This window comes from Dermacentor variabilis, unplaced genomic scaffold (genome assembly GCF_050947875.1).
Source record: "Dermacentor variabilis isolate Ectoservices unplaced genomic scaffold, ASM5094787v1 scaffold_15, whole genome shotgun sequence".
Lineage (NCBI taxonomy): Eukaryota > Metazoa > Arthropoda > Arachnida > Ixodida > Ixodidae > Dermacentor > Dermacentor variabilis.
In genome coordinates, this window is record NW_027460313.1 from 7,016,536 (window position 1) to 7,032,649 (window position 16,114).

At 46.1% G+C, this 16,114-nt stretch overlaps 1 protein-coding gene across 3 annotated transcripts in view; it reads left to right on the forward strand.

The window, feature by feature from the left end:
• Positions 1-16,114, forward strand: part of LOC142567938 (papilin-like) — a 604,722-nt gene that overhangs the window by 522,037 nt on the left and 66,571 nt on the right. For all 3 annotated transcript variants that reach the window (XM_075678027.1, XM_075678026.1, XM_075678025.1), the window contains one exon: positions 4,701-4,739. In XM_075678027.1, the coding sequence (XP_075534142.1) occupies positions 4,701-4,739 (39 nt within the window). The remainder of the gene's footprint in view (positions 1-4,700; positions 4,740-16,114) is intronic.

Here is a 16,114-nt window from a genome sequence, read left to right on the forward strand (position 1 = left end):
AAACTAAAATGAAAGACGCCTGTAAGACGTAGTATAAACTGGGTCACATATGCCGTATTCTATAAAAGCGGTGACACTAGCTGCATAGAGCAGAAGGCACTGAACTACTTCTAGACTGTGCCGATATGCGGATATGCCTTCTGTTTCCCTTGCTCGAAAGTTTCGTCCAGATTTTGCAACTAATGAGCAGTTTCGCTGGACACTTTCAATAGTGTTTTCAGATGTCTTATTGTTTTAAGTTCAGATGCAACAGCCCTCTCATTGCATACACCACATAGGGTAGTACGTAAGTGCTATGTTTTCTGGCTTCGTAAATATTAACGCCATTCTCTTTCCCCCTTCTACCCGGTTGATAAAGAGAACAGAAATTTCTCTAGCGACAAGAGAAATTTCTGCCGTACGACAGAAGCTTCCTGACGTTTCTGTTGTTGCGATAGACATTTCTGACGTTACGACAGAAATTCTGACGTCGCGACAAAAACATTCCGTCGCGATGACCAAGAGTTCTGAACTTGCACCAGAAAGGTTCTGCCGTGACAACAAGAGTTCTCAAGTCGCAACAACTTCCTATCGCCGCAGCGATTCTGACGTCGCGACAGCAACTATCTATAGTGAAGACAGACACTCTCTGTCGTGGCGTTAGAAATGTGCCACTTTCTTTCGCAGTGACAAAGGTTCTGAAGTGGCGACATAAGTACTTTCCTTCGTGACGCTTTACACTTGTCACTCTTCCATCGGTGGCATACACTACTTTTCTCTTAGTCCCTCCCCCCCCATTCAATGGTCCACTACCTTAGTCCGACAATGCTTATAGCGCCGAGATCCGCATTAAAGTCGACGTAGGCAATAGTCATAATTGTGCCGTAACGACGAGGCACTAGCAATCGCACTATCGGCCTCCTCAAAATTGGCCGCTGGTGGAAATCATCGCATCTCGGCAACGTGTGAGCCAGCGGACGCTCCACTTCGTCGGCCAGCCTATTCTGGTCTGCAGCAACTGTCTGGAGAATACCTACCTTTGGCGGTGTCTGCGAGCCTGCCGGGCAGCTTTTTGCCGTTGTGTTAGTGTGAGGCACTCTGGTGTACAAAGACGAGAAAACGAACAAGGAATTCAAACAACACGGTATAGCAAGTTATGCGCATGCTTGTTACTGGTTACCATGGATATGCAGTACGACATAGTACGATGTATTTAGGCTTATTGTTTATGTTTAGTTACAGAGAGCAAGAATGCACTCAAGCAATAATGGATCGGCTAGTACAGTTGAGTTCGCTCATAAAAAGAAAAATGGTAAGCTGCGCATGAATAAAGCGATATATGTAATTTCTGCACAATTCGCGCACAAAATGCCAATGACGCGCCGCAAGTTTACTGCTGCAACGGGGTGGGAACATTGGGGGGTCCATCTGGCTGGCCGTGGGATGGAACTCCTGCAGAACAAGGGTAAAATAAATATATAGGTCGCCTAAATAAAGGTAACAAAGCAAACCCATTTGAAGTATGACAATTCTAAACTGTGCTGTATGTTATTCAGTTATGTGCAAGCTCTTGGTGCGGCTAACGTGGTGTTAGGGCAAGGAATCCACCAAGCCTATCGATTGCCACATGAGCTTCTAGAAAATGGAGCAAAAGGCTTTATTCGCTTAGTTACAGGGCTCCAATACAGAAGCCCACTCTATTGAGGAGCAAGTGAAATGTCCGAGTTCCGATTAGGACCCTCTGTCCTCACTCTCCAAAAGTCTTCGCTTTTAATATCGTCGTCTTCCCTAGGCGGGTTGACTAGGCAATCTGAAGACCGTGGAGCAGCAAATCGTAATCGTCTAACCACGCCTACGCTCGCAATAAACCGCAGTAATTGCGCCTCCGAGGAGACTGGTTTGGAATATGTGGCAAGAAAGCAACCTGCGCCTCTCAAGTCGTCATCGTTGTTCCGCTCCTTTTCGTCCTTCGCTCAAGCTGCCAGGTAAAGAGCGGGGTGAGGGCCTTTCGTGGAAGTCTTCAACAGCCGGTGCCCACGCTGCGTTGACGTCTATATAGGTGCTGATCGACAGGTGGCGGTTTGTCTTGTGGCAGACGTCCAATGAACGCCTTTGTGGTGTTGAGACGTAACACTCTACGGGTGAGGGCTAATGGAGCTTATGGAGAATATGGCATTCGCTGTAGTCGAGTGGAAATGGAAGATTATATCCACTCTAACGATCGCACTTTCATGATAGAGATTAAACGAATACAAGTAAACTGCATACGCAGTGCTGCGCTCAGCGGTGTTGGGGTCCCCAAGCAACAGTGAAGGCCCCAAGCCCACGGCACATTTACGGCCAATCAATGACAGCGCCCTCCCTCCAAGCCCTCGTAGCTTTCCACCTCCTCTGCCACTGAAATTCAGGTGAAAACGTCTATAAGAAAGCTGTACGCTTAAAATTTCCAAATTAAAATATTACTCATGAAAACAACTGTGGTCAGTTGTTTACTGAAGTGGATTTAACATGACTAAAAACTAATGAAAGCTGCTGTGACACCACGGCGCCGCAACTCTAAGTTGGTCAACATTTAATTAAGTAACGAATAAGGTGACATTTGATTGTGAGCATAACGCAGACCGATAAGAGAAACGTCTTTTTTCTTAAATGGCTATAATAGTAGTGTAACTTACGTGACAGCTTTTTACACAACGACTGCATCCCGTTTAATTTGTACGACAAGCTCGGACCAGTACTGTCGCCAACTTGTCGCACTCTTCCTTGCGGCGCCACGTTCGTTGAGAAGCTCCGCAAGCTGTCCCTACACTTTATCACCAGTTGGTTACTATGAAAGTGACATAATCTGTGCAATAATGTTATGATAAATATGGAACAGTAGAAATATACTTATGTGCAGTTTGTTCCTGTCTCCTTCACTGTGTTGGTTGCGTGATCCATCGTCGGCGCCACTTTCTTGACGCATCGTAGCCATATAGGCTCTCTTTCGCGCACTAATAATATTTAGGGCACATAACAATATTTATGACACATAATATCGTCCTAAAGGCATTTATTGCGTAACATTCTTGTGCATGTAAAACACTCGGTGGAACTACGAACAAGTGAAAGAAGGCACCGATGGTATGATCACGTGAGCCTCCACTTTGTCGACCGCCAATAAGCAACGCCCGAGGGATGATAGCCACTCTGATTGAATCTAGATGAACCATTGAAACTGAAGGTGTGCCGAGGGACAAACTCTGTCTTGGCGCTATTTTATTTCACCTTGGGGCGTCGCGAGAGCTCGGGAAGATCCCGAGTTTTCCCAAACTCGGCGCATCCTGCATAGCACCCCGTGTCCTCGATCCCTGATCTAGGACCAGGGCAGATTTTTCCTCAACTGCAACGTTGTCTTTCTGAGAAACTTGTATGAGTTGCCTTTGTAGCCTTGTGTTACATTTGGGTGGATGACAATGTTCCCTTTAGTAGGGCAAGTTGAGAAAATAACAAAAATATCTGATGTCCCGTATGTGCCTGCAGCCTCCAATTAAAGTTCTATGACAAAAAAAAACAATTCGCACGTAGGCTCTGACAACAACAGGCTGATCTCCTTCGCGCATCGCGTATGATTTCTCCCTCAATGAACTGTCGGTCCGCTTCGTAGACGTCTGTTGCTTTAATGCGGACAGTCAAAATTCCTGGCTCTTTCGGGAAACTTAAACGACGATAGGCACAACCCTGTTCGGAAAATGTGATAAAATTTCCCTGGAAGTACTGGTGAAGTTGTTTGCCTCATCAAAAGTATTTTTCATCCAAGGAAAGAAACCCGAATGCCTTCTATATATAACAAGAAGTTCAGTTTGAACCAGGGAAATCCAAAACGAATTGAGAGTGTTGTTTACTGATCTCACCGACGCCAAAAGACCTGGCCCATATAACGTTCTTTGGAGCTACATTCTTGGTATGACTTGAAACACCTTAAACGCAATGTACTCAGAACAATTCTTCCCTTGCAGAAGGAGTACAAATATTAAAAAAGGAGGAGGGAACGTTTGTTGCAAATTCTTATAGGCTTCTCTGAGTAGCATTTTCGTTTCGGAAAGTCGAAAGCGATGAGGCACCATTACGCACTGGCATCCACACCGTAGTATCTAAACGGCAACGCACACTCTCTCGTTTCGTTGAAAGAGATTCGCTACTTGGTCTCTACTGCACAGAAGCGGTAACCTCCTGGCACGCTTCTTGAAAGACTTGAAGCTTCTTGGGGTGTTCCGAGGAAGATCGAACAAGTATCTCTTATCTCCGCGTACCTATTCGACGCCACTGCCTCAGCGCCCCACGCAATTTCGTGTTCTGTGGAGATACTTTGGTCTGGTTCTCGGCGCGTTCATGCACTGCGTTAGATGCGGTTAGTGGTTTTTTCTGCCGTTGCTAACTGCGCGTACGTGATTTGGCCTGCTGCGATCCCAAATGGGACTCGAGAAAGCAAAAACTAACCTCACAAAGGAATAAAAAAGCGCCAGGCAAGTCGCGAGGAAGCGCTTATCGCATTGACCGCTGTGCATGGTACTGTTTCGGTAAAGTACCGGCAATACCTGTCTAAGTACCAACCATTGTCTGTCGTTTCAGTTTCATTCGAGGTGCCCTTGCAACGTATAACACGGGGTGTTACTGCATTTATTAAATGGTTCCTGTATTTTATTTTTCTTGCTTTTATTTATATTTGCTTTTTTTTTCAGCCCACATCGCTGAAGACGGCACACTCGTAATGGACAGAGGTAAGTGAAAGGATTCGCCGGTGCAATTGAGAAGCCACTGAGGAAGCCGACCACAGACGACTCTTTAGGGACACTCTCGCTGCTACTCGAGGAAACGCCATGTTGTGCCGCGCCATTTAGTTCCGCAAATCGAGAACAAGTTTGAAAACTACGCACCGTGCAACGGGAAACGTTCCGGGAATTGCTGCTTGGCCATTCCACGGAGTTATCCATGGAATTCATCCGTGATGTTATCGAGGGCACACTATGGAGGAATGACCTGAGGAACTGTCTTTTTTTTTTCGTTCGTTCTGCATAATGCGGGCAAAGTGTGATGTGGTAGTTATAGATGTATCACCCCTATTCATCAACCTGGGCCTGTTGTAGATGTTGTGAATTTTCTTGGTACTTCGAACAAATTTCAAGCATGATCGCATGCTATAGCGGAATCAGGCCTTATAAGTTAAATACACGAATGCGCAGTGGTTCGATTGGCAATTATAGGTATTTCATAATAACTCAGTTTTTCCACATTCGCTTTAGGACACGTGTTGCGAATTCGGAATTGAAGTCGAGGAGTGTGAAAGTCATGTCTGCGTAACAGAAATCCTAACTCTAACATGTCCTCAGAGATTTATATAGTCATTCTGCTTAGCATGCATATTGACTTTGCAATTAGGGTCGTACTAGCTGCCTGAGTGGCATTTTGGGAAAACTGTTAACTTGAACGCCAATGAATTTGGAGCGATATCTTCACGACGGATATCTCGAAAGAGTGCTGTATTTATGCTAAGCAGGCCTAACTTCAGATATGCTCAACTTAGCGATCGTGATTTCAGCGCGCTCTTCGAGTGAGCAATTGATCATATAATGAGTGAATCTATTGAATTGCGGCACTTAATATAGCAAAGTGCCTGCGTCTACCTGACATACCACTAAACAGCGGAAAGAGCCTATCTGCCTGCCACAGTCGCATATATTGAAAGATTTGAGTGAAAGATTGATGTACGCATTAAGCAGGTGAAAGAGACGTAAAAAAAGGAAGCACCAGACGCCGCTTAAGCTCGTTGCACGCAAGACCGGCAAACTTGTTTCTTTCCGTTAGTTTCGCGTGTTTTATTACAGTCAAGGTGCGATGTTAAGCTCTTAGAGTCGTAAATGCAACGTCCCAATATACCGCCGTGTGCAACCTTACGAAATTTCGATCACGTGACGCCTTTATTTGCATGGGTGAGCATGTCAACGAAGTATATAGCGCTTTGTCTTGAAATTGTCCACGAAGCAATCACTCGTGAAGTTGACGTAGAGCCGCGAACGTGGGATTTGCCTCTGTAGCGACAACTCCTCGTTACGTTGTGTAGGTGACCGCTGGACAACAGGCAAGTTGGTGGCACGACATATATAAGCAGACAAGTTATTCGCGACCCAATAAAAGCACGCAAAAGCGATGCACTGCACCTAGCACCGGGGTAACACGCGTAAACATAACGAATTTGCATCCTGTAACGACGCGCGACTGTTTGCATGAAACGTCTCGCTATTTAAGTTCTGTGGCATTGGACATCGCTTTCCGACTTTACGCGAAACACTGCTGGTGCAGCAGATCTGAGAATAGCTGTCGCCTCAACCTCGCGTGCGTGCCCAGCATGAGTAATTCTCATGAGTTACCGTTTATGACGGCCGATTCGCGCCTTTCAGTGCCTCGTGCAGAGTTCACGAGAGGCTGGCTATTGATTATCTTGCCTGAACGACGGTACATAACAAAGCCAATATTTCTTCGACGGATAGTTGTTAGCGTCCATAAGCAGCTAAGTAAAAGAGAAACAACCGCGCGCGACACCGCTGACGACGTGCGGCTCATGATCGCTGTACGATTACTTTCCAGAGGCGTGCCGTTTGGAAACTTCTAGAAGTATAGTTTTAATGTTTCGTTCGCGTACTGCATTGTTCACAGCTAAATGTGTGAATTTCTAGACCAGCACAGCCGTCGTACGAGCGTAGCTGCGCCATGGTGTTTGAGTACGTATAACTTTCGTACATACGTATAGTGCAATGTTTTTTGGCAGCGGCCTTTCTACCAGCACGTCAGTGGTAATAAGTAGGAGATAAAGCTCTTTCAGGAGCGACGTGTTACTCGCGGTTCCGAAGGTCAATGCGAAAGTCACTTACTAACAATGCAGGTAACACTTTTAATCACTTATATTTAAGGTGCATGTCAGAGACATGCAAATGAATGAGGTCAGTGGCAAAAAAAGAAGGCAGGTCCATTTAGCAGGTATCCCCAAGCACTACCACTTTCATGATATTTGTCGTTAAAGTCTATCACGAAAAATGCCGGCATTACCGGCAGTGTCGTCTCAGCAGTGCGCTATGAACGCTTATATCTTAGGAAAGTGATACATCGAACGCCAATGATAAGCAGTGGCCGAGCAAAAAACGTCGTTGTAGCCATAGTCTCGACAAGGGGGCCTTCGTTGAAATGTTGGCTCGAGCGACATTCCTTGTTCTACCATCGGAGGCAAGAATCTTCCTGCGCACCTCTATCTGATTTGGATCGAACGCCATAGCATTTCTCGAAACATCAGGCGTGAGAGCTGGATACTGGCTTGTACTTGCAGCTAAATGCACATGCTTTCAAAAAATGACGGGCTTCAGCCCCAGAATGTATGTCAGATCTTTAATGAGTACAAGTATGAAGATAAATCGCTGAAATTAAACGACCTGCCGTGGTGGTTTAGTGGCTGTGGCGTTAGCTGTTAAGCATCAGGTCACGGATTTATTCCCAGCCTCGGCGGCCGCATTTCTCCGTGGGCACAAGTGCAAAACGTGCTCGTGTACCGAACATAGTGGCACGTTGATGAACTCCAGCATGCTCTCAATTAATCAGTAGCCCCTGGCTCCGGCGTGACTCTTATTTACATCTTGGATTTGATACGTAAAATCCTGGCATTCAAATTAAAAATTTAAGTTAAACATATAATTACTTATGCAGTCAATGGCGTATAACTGCCTATGCCTGTCGCCACCTGCTTATGCCGTGGGAGAAAAGACGTATTCTCTGCGCAATCGAGGAGAAAATTGCAGCCCCCTTCGCTAAATAACATGGTCTAAAGTTCGACGGATCCCCACGCTTATGCAGAAATTATTGTTGAGCGAAGCTGTTTTTAACGTTTGCTCAATATAAAGCAAACGTTAAGCAACCATAATGGTAATGACAGAACTGTTTCTACAAAATTACGCGAATATACGCAAATGTAGCGCTACTAGCGCATATGCGATGCAGTGTTCTTGACTTTTGTGTAGCAGAACGCTCAGCGCCCTGTCTGGTCCCATTTGTTTATTTATTTATTTGTTTGTATGTTTGTTTATTTTTGAGACTGGCTCATACTCACTGTGGGGCATTGGCCAAGAATCGCATGATTTAACAAAAAAATTATGTGAGTCTAAAAAGAAGCACTATTGAGAATGTTCGATTAGCTAAAGAGAATGAAGTCAGACGAAATTTTTGAATTTGGGCTCCCATTACTTCTTTCTCTTCACTTCTTTTTCAGTTTTCTGTAGCCAATTTCTTCAATTTTGTTTTGGTCACTTCTTCACTTGTTTAGGCCTAGCTTTCTCGCTATTTCTTCCTGCACGTATGGCTGCTTTTGTTACCGACTTGTTCCTTTTTTTTTGTCCCACAATGTCCCTCGCTGAGTGACAGATCTATTCCCATTGGCTCACTTGAATTCTTTCTGCACACTGGAGGAAGACGACGAAGTGTCTTCTTGGTAGAAGTCTTGTTTCTGTCCTCTGTGAATTTTTGGTAAAATTTCCGCCTTTCGTCGTGCCTCGTCTCCCCGTCTTGCAGCCATGGACGCGGAGCATGCCAGAGTCCCACCTGGCCAGAAGTCATCACGGCCGTCAACCGCAAGAAAGTGAGTTGGCTCCCCCAGTGACCCCGAAGACACCGATCTGTACTCTATGTCGGAAGACGACTCATCCGACGACGGCTTCATACCCGTCCGGATAAGAGGGCGAGGAGAAAAATCGTCAACAGAGCGCCCTCAACTCCTGCGAGCACAACGACTATGAAGTCAAGGCCTGCGCGCTGGCCCCACGTCATCATCTTTATGCCGGAAGAACCGTCAAGCAACCTACGATTGCTGAACAGGCAAGCCTTATCCATTTTTATGGAATGTGCGGGGCCGGATCAAATTAAAGACATAAGAATAAATCCACGCAATAATAGACGTGTACAGCAAATAGACGTGTACAACGCGAGTGCGCTTGCAAAACTTCAAGAAATCATGGAGCTAGGCGGAATCAAAATGCGCCCCTTTATCCCGATCGACGATACATCCATAGCAGGTGTGATTTACGACATTGGCAATGCCATTCCCAATGAGGACCTACCTAGCCTCATCAAACCGGCAAACGAGGGCACGATCATTACGCAAGTGCGCTGCCTTGGGAATACGCGCTCCGTAAAATTAATTTTCAAGGGAGATCGTATACCATACCACGTTAAAGTCGGACATTTCCGACATCCGGTTCGACCATTCATCCAGAAGCCACTTCAATGCCATCAGTGTTTCAGGCTAAGACACGTACGCCAAGGGCGTGTGTACCAACTCTCTAATGTGTCCCCGTTGCGCTGAACCTCATACAGAAGAGACCTGCGGCGCCACAGGTCTGAGGTGCGCCAACTGTAGCGACCCTCACGCGGCCTCATCGAAAGACTGTCCCCGCATCAAGAAGGAGCGCGCGGTTCTCAAGCAAATGTCCAGAGACAATTCGGCCCACAGGGAGGCAGCCTAAGTAGTCCGGCGTCGGCGTCGACGTCGGCACCATCGTACGTCTTCGAAGAAGGTGCGTGCGCGAAGTGACATTACCCACTCCACTGCGGTGCCGGTTAGTTGCGCAGTGAAAAGGCCCACCACTTCCATGAAGGACGCAGAAAAGACTCTTTCTTTAGAGGAATGGCCTACGTTACCGAGCCGCTCCCTTGCTAAGGAACCTCAGAAGGTCGGGGCCCCACCGAATCCTTCTCCGGCCATGGATGATTCACCTAAAACAGACCGTCAAGTCATCTCGGTGCTACGTTCTCTCATGGAGGCCATTCGAGCACTTTTAGTGGACAGGGATACCGTCTGCTCGAAGCGCACTTAAAGTGCTGGACGCCTTAAGCCCAGTGCTTGCATCCCTCAACTAGAAAGATGGCTTCCCATACCCCATCCTTCCGGAAAGAAGTCAAGGCAGCGTCGGTCATCCAGTGGAACGCCAGAGGGCTAAAATCACGAATTTCAGATTTTCGTCAATTTGGGTACACCAGTGTGTTTCCACTCATCGTCATTTGTGAGCCCAACTTAACGAAACCAATAAGGCTGTCGGGGTACGAATTTATCATGTATTCAACAAATGGCGCGTGCAGCAAAATCGTCATTTTTGTTCGTCGTGAACTCACCTACGTTTTCCAACCAATTGCGCCCCACTACGACAATCAATACATATGCATCTCAGTTAAAAAGAACAAGCTCTTGTTTACTCTCATAGGCGTGTATATATCGCCTTCCAGCAGTTTCGATACCAAAAGATTTGTGGATATCTTGATTGTTTGTCCCGCCCCATGGGTGATCATAGGATATTTCAATGCACACCATCCAGCATAGAGAAGTACAAGGACAAATGCAAGAGGACGAAGATCAGGAAGCATTGCCTACAACTATGGCCTTACTCACCTGAACGATGGTAGCCCCACCTTTCTTCGAGGCGTGACATACGGCAGCTACCTCGACCTTGCTTTCGTCTCCAACTTTCTCGCCAGATGTGTGAAGTGGTTTCCAGACATTGAGACACATGGGAGTGACCCCATTCCCACCTATCTGAACATCAAAGGCTTGTCGTCCAGATCAGCCCGACGGAATACCATTCCGTCGACTCAATGAGCCAACTTCAAATCTGAGATGGAAGATGCCTGCCGCGAGGGCCTACCCTCTGTGTTAGAGCAAACGATTAAAATTACGATTCAAAATGCCACTCGCATGATGACGATCTTTTCCACGCGAAATGACTTCGACATAGAATTAGAGCGACTTCGAGCACTTCGTCGCCGGGCGGAACATCGATACAGGCGTACAAAATCAATCCATGACCTTAGGGCAGCCAGGAGGATGCAAAAGAAGATTAACCGTCGTATTTTCTAAAGTGTTATGCTGAATGGTGTGCAAAATATCTGTACATTCTATTTGCGAAGTCAATCAACGAGGGATCATTACCGGAAGACTGGAAAATTGCTAGAATAAAACCTTTACATAAATTGGGGGATAAATCTCGCATCAAAAATTACAGACTGATTTCATTAACATCAACATCTTGTAAGCTCTTAGAACATATAATTCATAAACATATAACTGGTTTTCTAGACGAACATAACGTTTTCACAAACATGCAGCATGGTTTTAGAAGTGGCCTTTCGACTACTACTCAGCTAGTTGAAATCATACATGACTTTGCTAACACTGTAAACAAAGGGAAACAAACAGACGCGATATTCATGGATTTCAGCAAGGCATTTGATAGGGTGTCTCATGTTAAATTGCTTCATAAGCTAGGAGCTGTGCTTAAAAACGATAAAATACTAGCATGGATTAAAGCCTACCTTACAAACCGCCATCAGTTTGTTACTGTAAATAAAACAACCTCTGATATAGCTGCTGTCAATTCTGGTGTCCCTCAGGGATCCGTTCTTGGCCCCGTTTTCTTTTTGTTATATATAAACGATATTGTCACTAACCTCTCTGGTAAAATCAGGCTTTACGCTGACGACTGCGTTCTATACGATGAAATAACAACGGAAGACCAACTTAGGTTAAACAGGACTTTAATAAGGTAGTTGAGTGGTGTAGACAATGGCAAATGTGCATTAATTTCGAAAAGACAGTATATATGCGGATAACTTTAAAAAATAGCCACTGGTATATCGCTATGGCACAGAAAACGCTTTTTTGTCAGAGGTAGCGCAATATAAGTACCTTGGCTTGTACATAACAAAGGATATTTCCTGGTCAAAGCACCTTGACACAGTAATAGCAAATTGTCGCCGCAAGTTGTTTTTTCTAAGACGCGTATTAAAATCCTCCACACCCACAGTACGTCTATTGGCATACAAAACACTAATCCGCCCCGTTTTAGAATATGCCATAGTTATATGGGACCCGTTCACTAAAAGCGATATTGGAAAGCTAGAAAGCATACAGAAAAAAGCTGTCTGATTCATCTACAATCTACAATACATGTGGGCGTAGTTCTATTACTAGCCTTTTATCTCGGAGCGGCTTGCCTTCTATAGGTGACAGAAATCGTGCATGTCGTCTAAAATTCTTTTTCCAACTAATAAATGGTCACTACAACATCGACACGTCTCACATTATCACCTATGCAACAGGTTACGCTACCAGACAGCGACACTCACTAGCTGTAACTTCATTTACAACACGTGTCAGCTGCTTCAAGTACTCCTTTTTTCCGAGAACTATAGTAGATTAGAATAAGCTGGCCGATAAAACTGTAACACAGGACTCATTATCACTTTTCGAAACATATCTATAACTTTTTTTTTTTTTGCACTTGCTGAGATTGTTAGTGATAGCACTGTTTGACTGTATGATTGCGAAAGATCGCTGAAGTAACGGTGAAGCGCTTGTTTTTGCACCTGTTTTTTTTTGCGCCTGTTCTTTCGCGCCTGTTTTTTGCGCCTGTTTTTTGCGCTTGTGTGAAGCGCTTGTATGACGAATTTTTTTAGTGCAATTCCCCATTTTTGTATTTATTTTGTTTTGTGAACTTACTCGTGTACCACGCTGCTAAGATCTTGTTTAAGATCGCAGTATTTATAAATAAAAAATAAAAATAAAAAAATTATGGATAGATAAGCGTCGGAACGTTGGGCAACGTTTTGCCAGATACTCGAGCCCCGCAAGCCACTGTCTCACATTTGGAAAACGGTGCAAGGTCTGCGTTGCCTTCCGGAACGGCGTTTTTCATTCAAGGCGCTAGCGCTTTTTCAAGAGCGGCAAGACATCGATGTCGCAGAAGACTTTTATGCGCGGATCGCAGATCAAGCGACTCGTCCAGATCCTCCAGCGCGAGCTGACGTCCCCCATTCCCTTGATTACCGCATTGACCTAGCTTGCTTTTAGAATGGAGGAGCTCGAAGCGGCACTAGCTCTCTGCAGGCGCTCATCATCTCCGGGTCCAGATGGTATATCATACCCTGCCTTGTGCTATCTCGGAAAATCCGCACGGATAGAATTGTTGAGCTTTTACAACTCCTCATGGCAGGAGCGAAATGTTCCTGACGAATGGACAGTAAGCCGCCTGGTGCCACTCCTAAAACAGGGCAAATCCCCACTAGAGCTCACCTCTTACCGCCCAATAGCGCTGGCCAGCTGTGTAGGAAAGATAACGGAACGGATGATCTTTAGCCGCCTGGAATGGTACGTTGAATACTACAAGATTTATCCGATTTCCATGACTAGTTTCTGACGTGACCGCTCTTCCATCGACAATGTAGTTGATCTCGTTTCATATGTCCAGCACGAAAGGTCCCGTAAGCGTTTATCTGCAGCTTTATTCTTAGATGTGAAAGGGGCATACGATAACGTATTACATGAGGCCATTCTCGACGCTCTTGCGACGGTTGGCCTAGGTGGTCGAGTCTTCTTGTGGATTGCAAGTTACCTATCTGCAAGATCATTGTATGTGTTAATTGATGATGGCCCAACTACGCGACGCTATACCAGCAGGTGCGTTCCTCAAGGCGGTGCTCTCAGCCCGACGCTATTCAACCTCACTCTTGTTGGACTTGCTGAATACTTGCCAACTACCATCAAAATTTCAATATACGCTGACGACATCTGTGTCTCGACTTCGGCAGTCACACGTGCTCAGATACGTGCGCGGTTTCAAAGAGCGGCTACTTTGACAGCGAATTACTTGTGTAAACAGGGTCTCAGCATATCACCAGAAAAATGCGCACTAGTGGCATTTACTCGCAAACCGATGACGCCTTATGTCATCTCAATCAAAGGGCGGACCATTTCCTATGTCCGAACTCACAGGATTCTTGGCGTAATTATTGACCCAGATCTCTGTCGGAGCCCGCACGTGGCCTGCATGAAACGGCGCCTGACAGCAACTTCCCAGTTTAAATACTTGACAGGAAAGACGTGGGGGATGTCAGTAGACGCAATGCTTAAACTCTACAGAACTCTCTTTCTCGGTTTTAAGGTATACTCTACCTGTACTGAACAACACCTGCAAGACAAATATTCGTGTTCTGCAGGCAGCACAAGCTCAAGCACTCAGAGTCTGCCTTGGTTTGCCCAAATGCACGTCAACAGAGGCAACTCTTGCGATTGCTCGGGACCATCCAATGCAAACTCACATTACGGTGGATGCCCTGAGAACGCAAATCAGACATTTTACACGTGCCCCCTATCACCACCTTGCGACACTACCTTCAGAAAGGCACCAAGCATCATTCTCTAAAACTATCGTCAAGTCCAACGACAAACTTCCCTCGGGCTTCACCGCTGCATCTAAACCATCGATACCCCCTTGGTGTCTTATCAGCCCCACCGACCATCTCAGTGTACTACCAGGAATCGGGAAGAAGTCTGAACTGTCGTCGCCTGTGCTGAAACAACTGTGTCTGGTTCTTCTGCAAGAGAGGTACGCGGACAGTGAACACATTTATACTAATGGTTCCACGAATATCCACTGTTCGTCTGGTGCTATGGTTGTCCGAGCAATAGCTATTACCATCAGCTTTAGGACTGACCACCCAACAACATCGACGTCTGCTGAACTAGCTGCTCTTCGCGCTGCACTTTGTTTCGTCAATCGGGAGCCACCTCGACAATGGTCAATCTTCAGCGACTCAAAGGCAGCCCTACAAACTGTGCTATCAGCTCTGCGTCACGGGCCATTCGAACAGCTCGTATTCGATATTAGATGCTACTCGATACATCACAGGAGAAAGGACACGACGTGACGTTTTAGTGGCTGCCAAGGAAACGAATACGCCGATAATGCCGCTCGGGCAGCTCTTGAAGACGCACGAGAAGTGGCCATAACACTTTCACGATCCGACGCAGCTAGCAGACTTCGAGTGCTTGCACAGGAGATCACGCTGTCTCTATGGTGCACACCAAACAGCCAGACCAACCGGAGCAACCGTCAATACCGCCTGCCCTCTTTGATGCATCTCTATATGCCAACTGGACTCCACCGAAGAGAGGCGACAATGCTTTATCGCTTATGGCTAGGGGTGGCTTTCACGAAAACTTACTTATTTCGCATTGCAATGGCCGACAACGCTCTCTGCAATGCCTGTCTTTGCGAGGAGACGCTGGAACACATTCTGTGCGACTGTCCTGAATATAATGTTCAGCGACGGTCCCTGGCATCCGTTGTAGTGCACCTTGACGCTAGACCATTGTCCCTCGACACGATTTTCACATGCCGCCGACAGAAGACATCGCAGCTGAAGGCAACGAAGGGACTACTTCGGTTTTTGTAAGAGACGGGATTGGACAAGCGGCTGTGACAGTGACATCACGTACCACGCCAGAGTGATGGACTCTAACGGACGATGTGTGTGTGCTGTGCTATCTGCTCTCTCTCTCTCCCTTCCCCATCTTTCATCCCCCCCATCCCGCTCCCATGCGTAGGGTAGCAAACCAGTTAAGCTAAACTGGTTAACCTCCCTGCCTTTCCTTCTCCACTTTTTCCTTCCTTCCTTCCTTTCTGCACACTTATTCAGTTCTCTGTAGCCAACTTTTTCAATTTTCTGTTTCTGTCTTTTTCACTTCTTTGTAGCTTCTTTATAGTTCGCTCATGTCCTGTAAATTCAGCTACTTTGGTGACAACTTCGCTTCTCTGCAACTCAACACTCCTCGCTCAGTGCACAGTCTGGTCCACTTGCGTTCACTTTTTGCTGTGTACTTCACTGGTTCTGCTGCTGACTTCTTCACTTAAGAAAGCACACTGTTGCAGTTTTTAGTGATAACAGGCTTGCACAAGTGGCTCTAGCTTGATATGGTGTTCGTTGTTCTACAAGTGATACTCTGCTTTGTTAGCCTGCGGTGATAGTGACCGGCTGTGATCGTGTGTATCTTCTCCGTGCCTTTCTTTCTCACGCCCTATTTTATCGTTTTACCTCCCCAGTTCGCCAGTGTAGGATAAGGAACCGGTTTTTCTCTTTTGGTTAATATACCTGCCTTTCCCCATTATTCTATCTCTTTCCATCTCTTTCTCGCTCAGTGTTTCACGCTCAGAGCGCTCTCTAGTTTCATTTTGTCCAATGGGACATTTGCTAAGAATGGGCACTCACCCAGTCTCACGTGAACTATTCC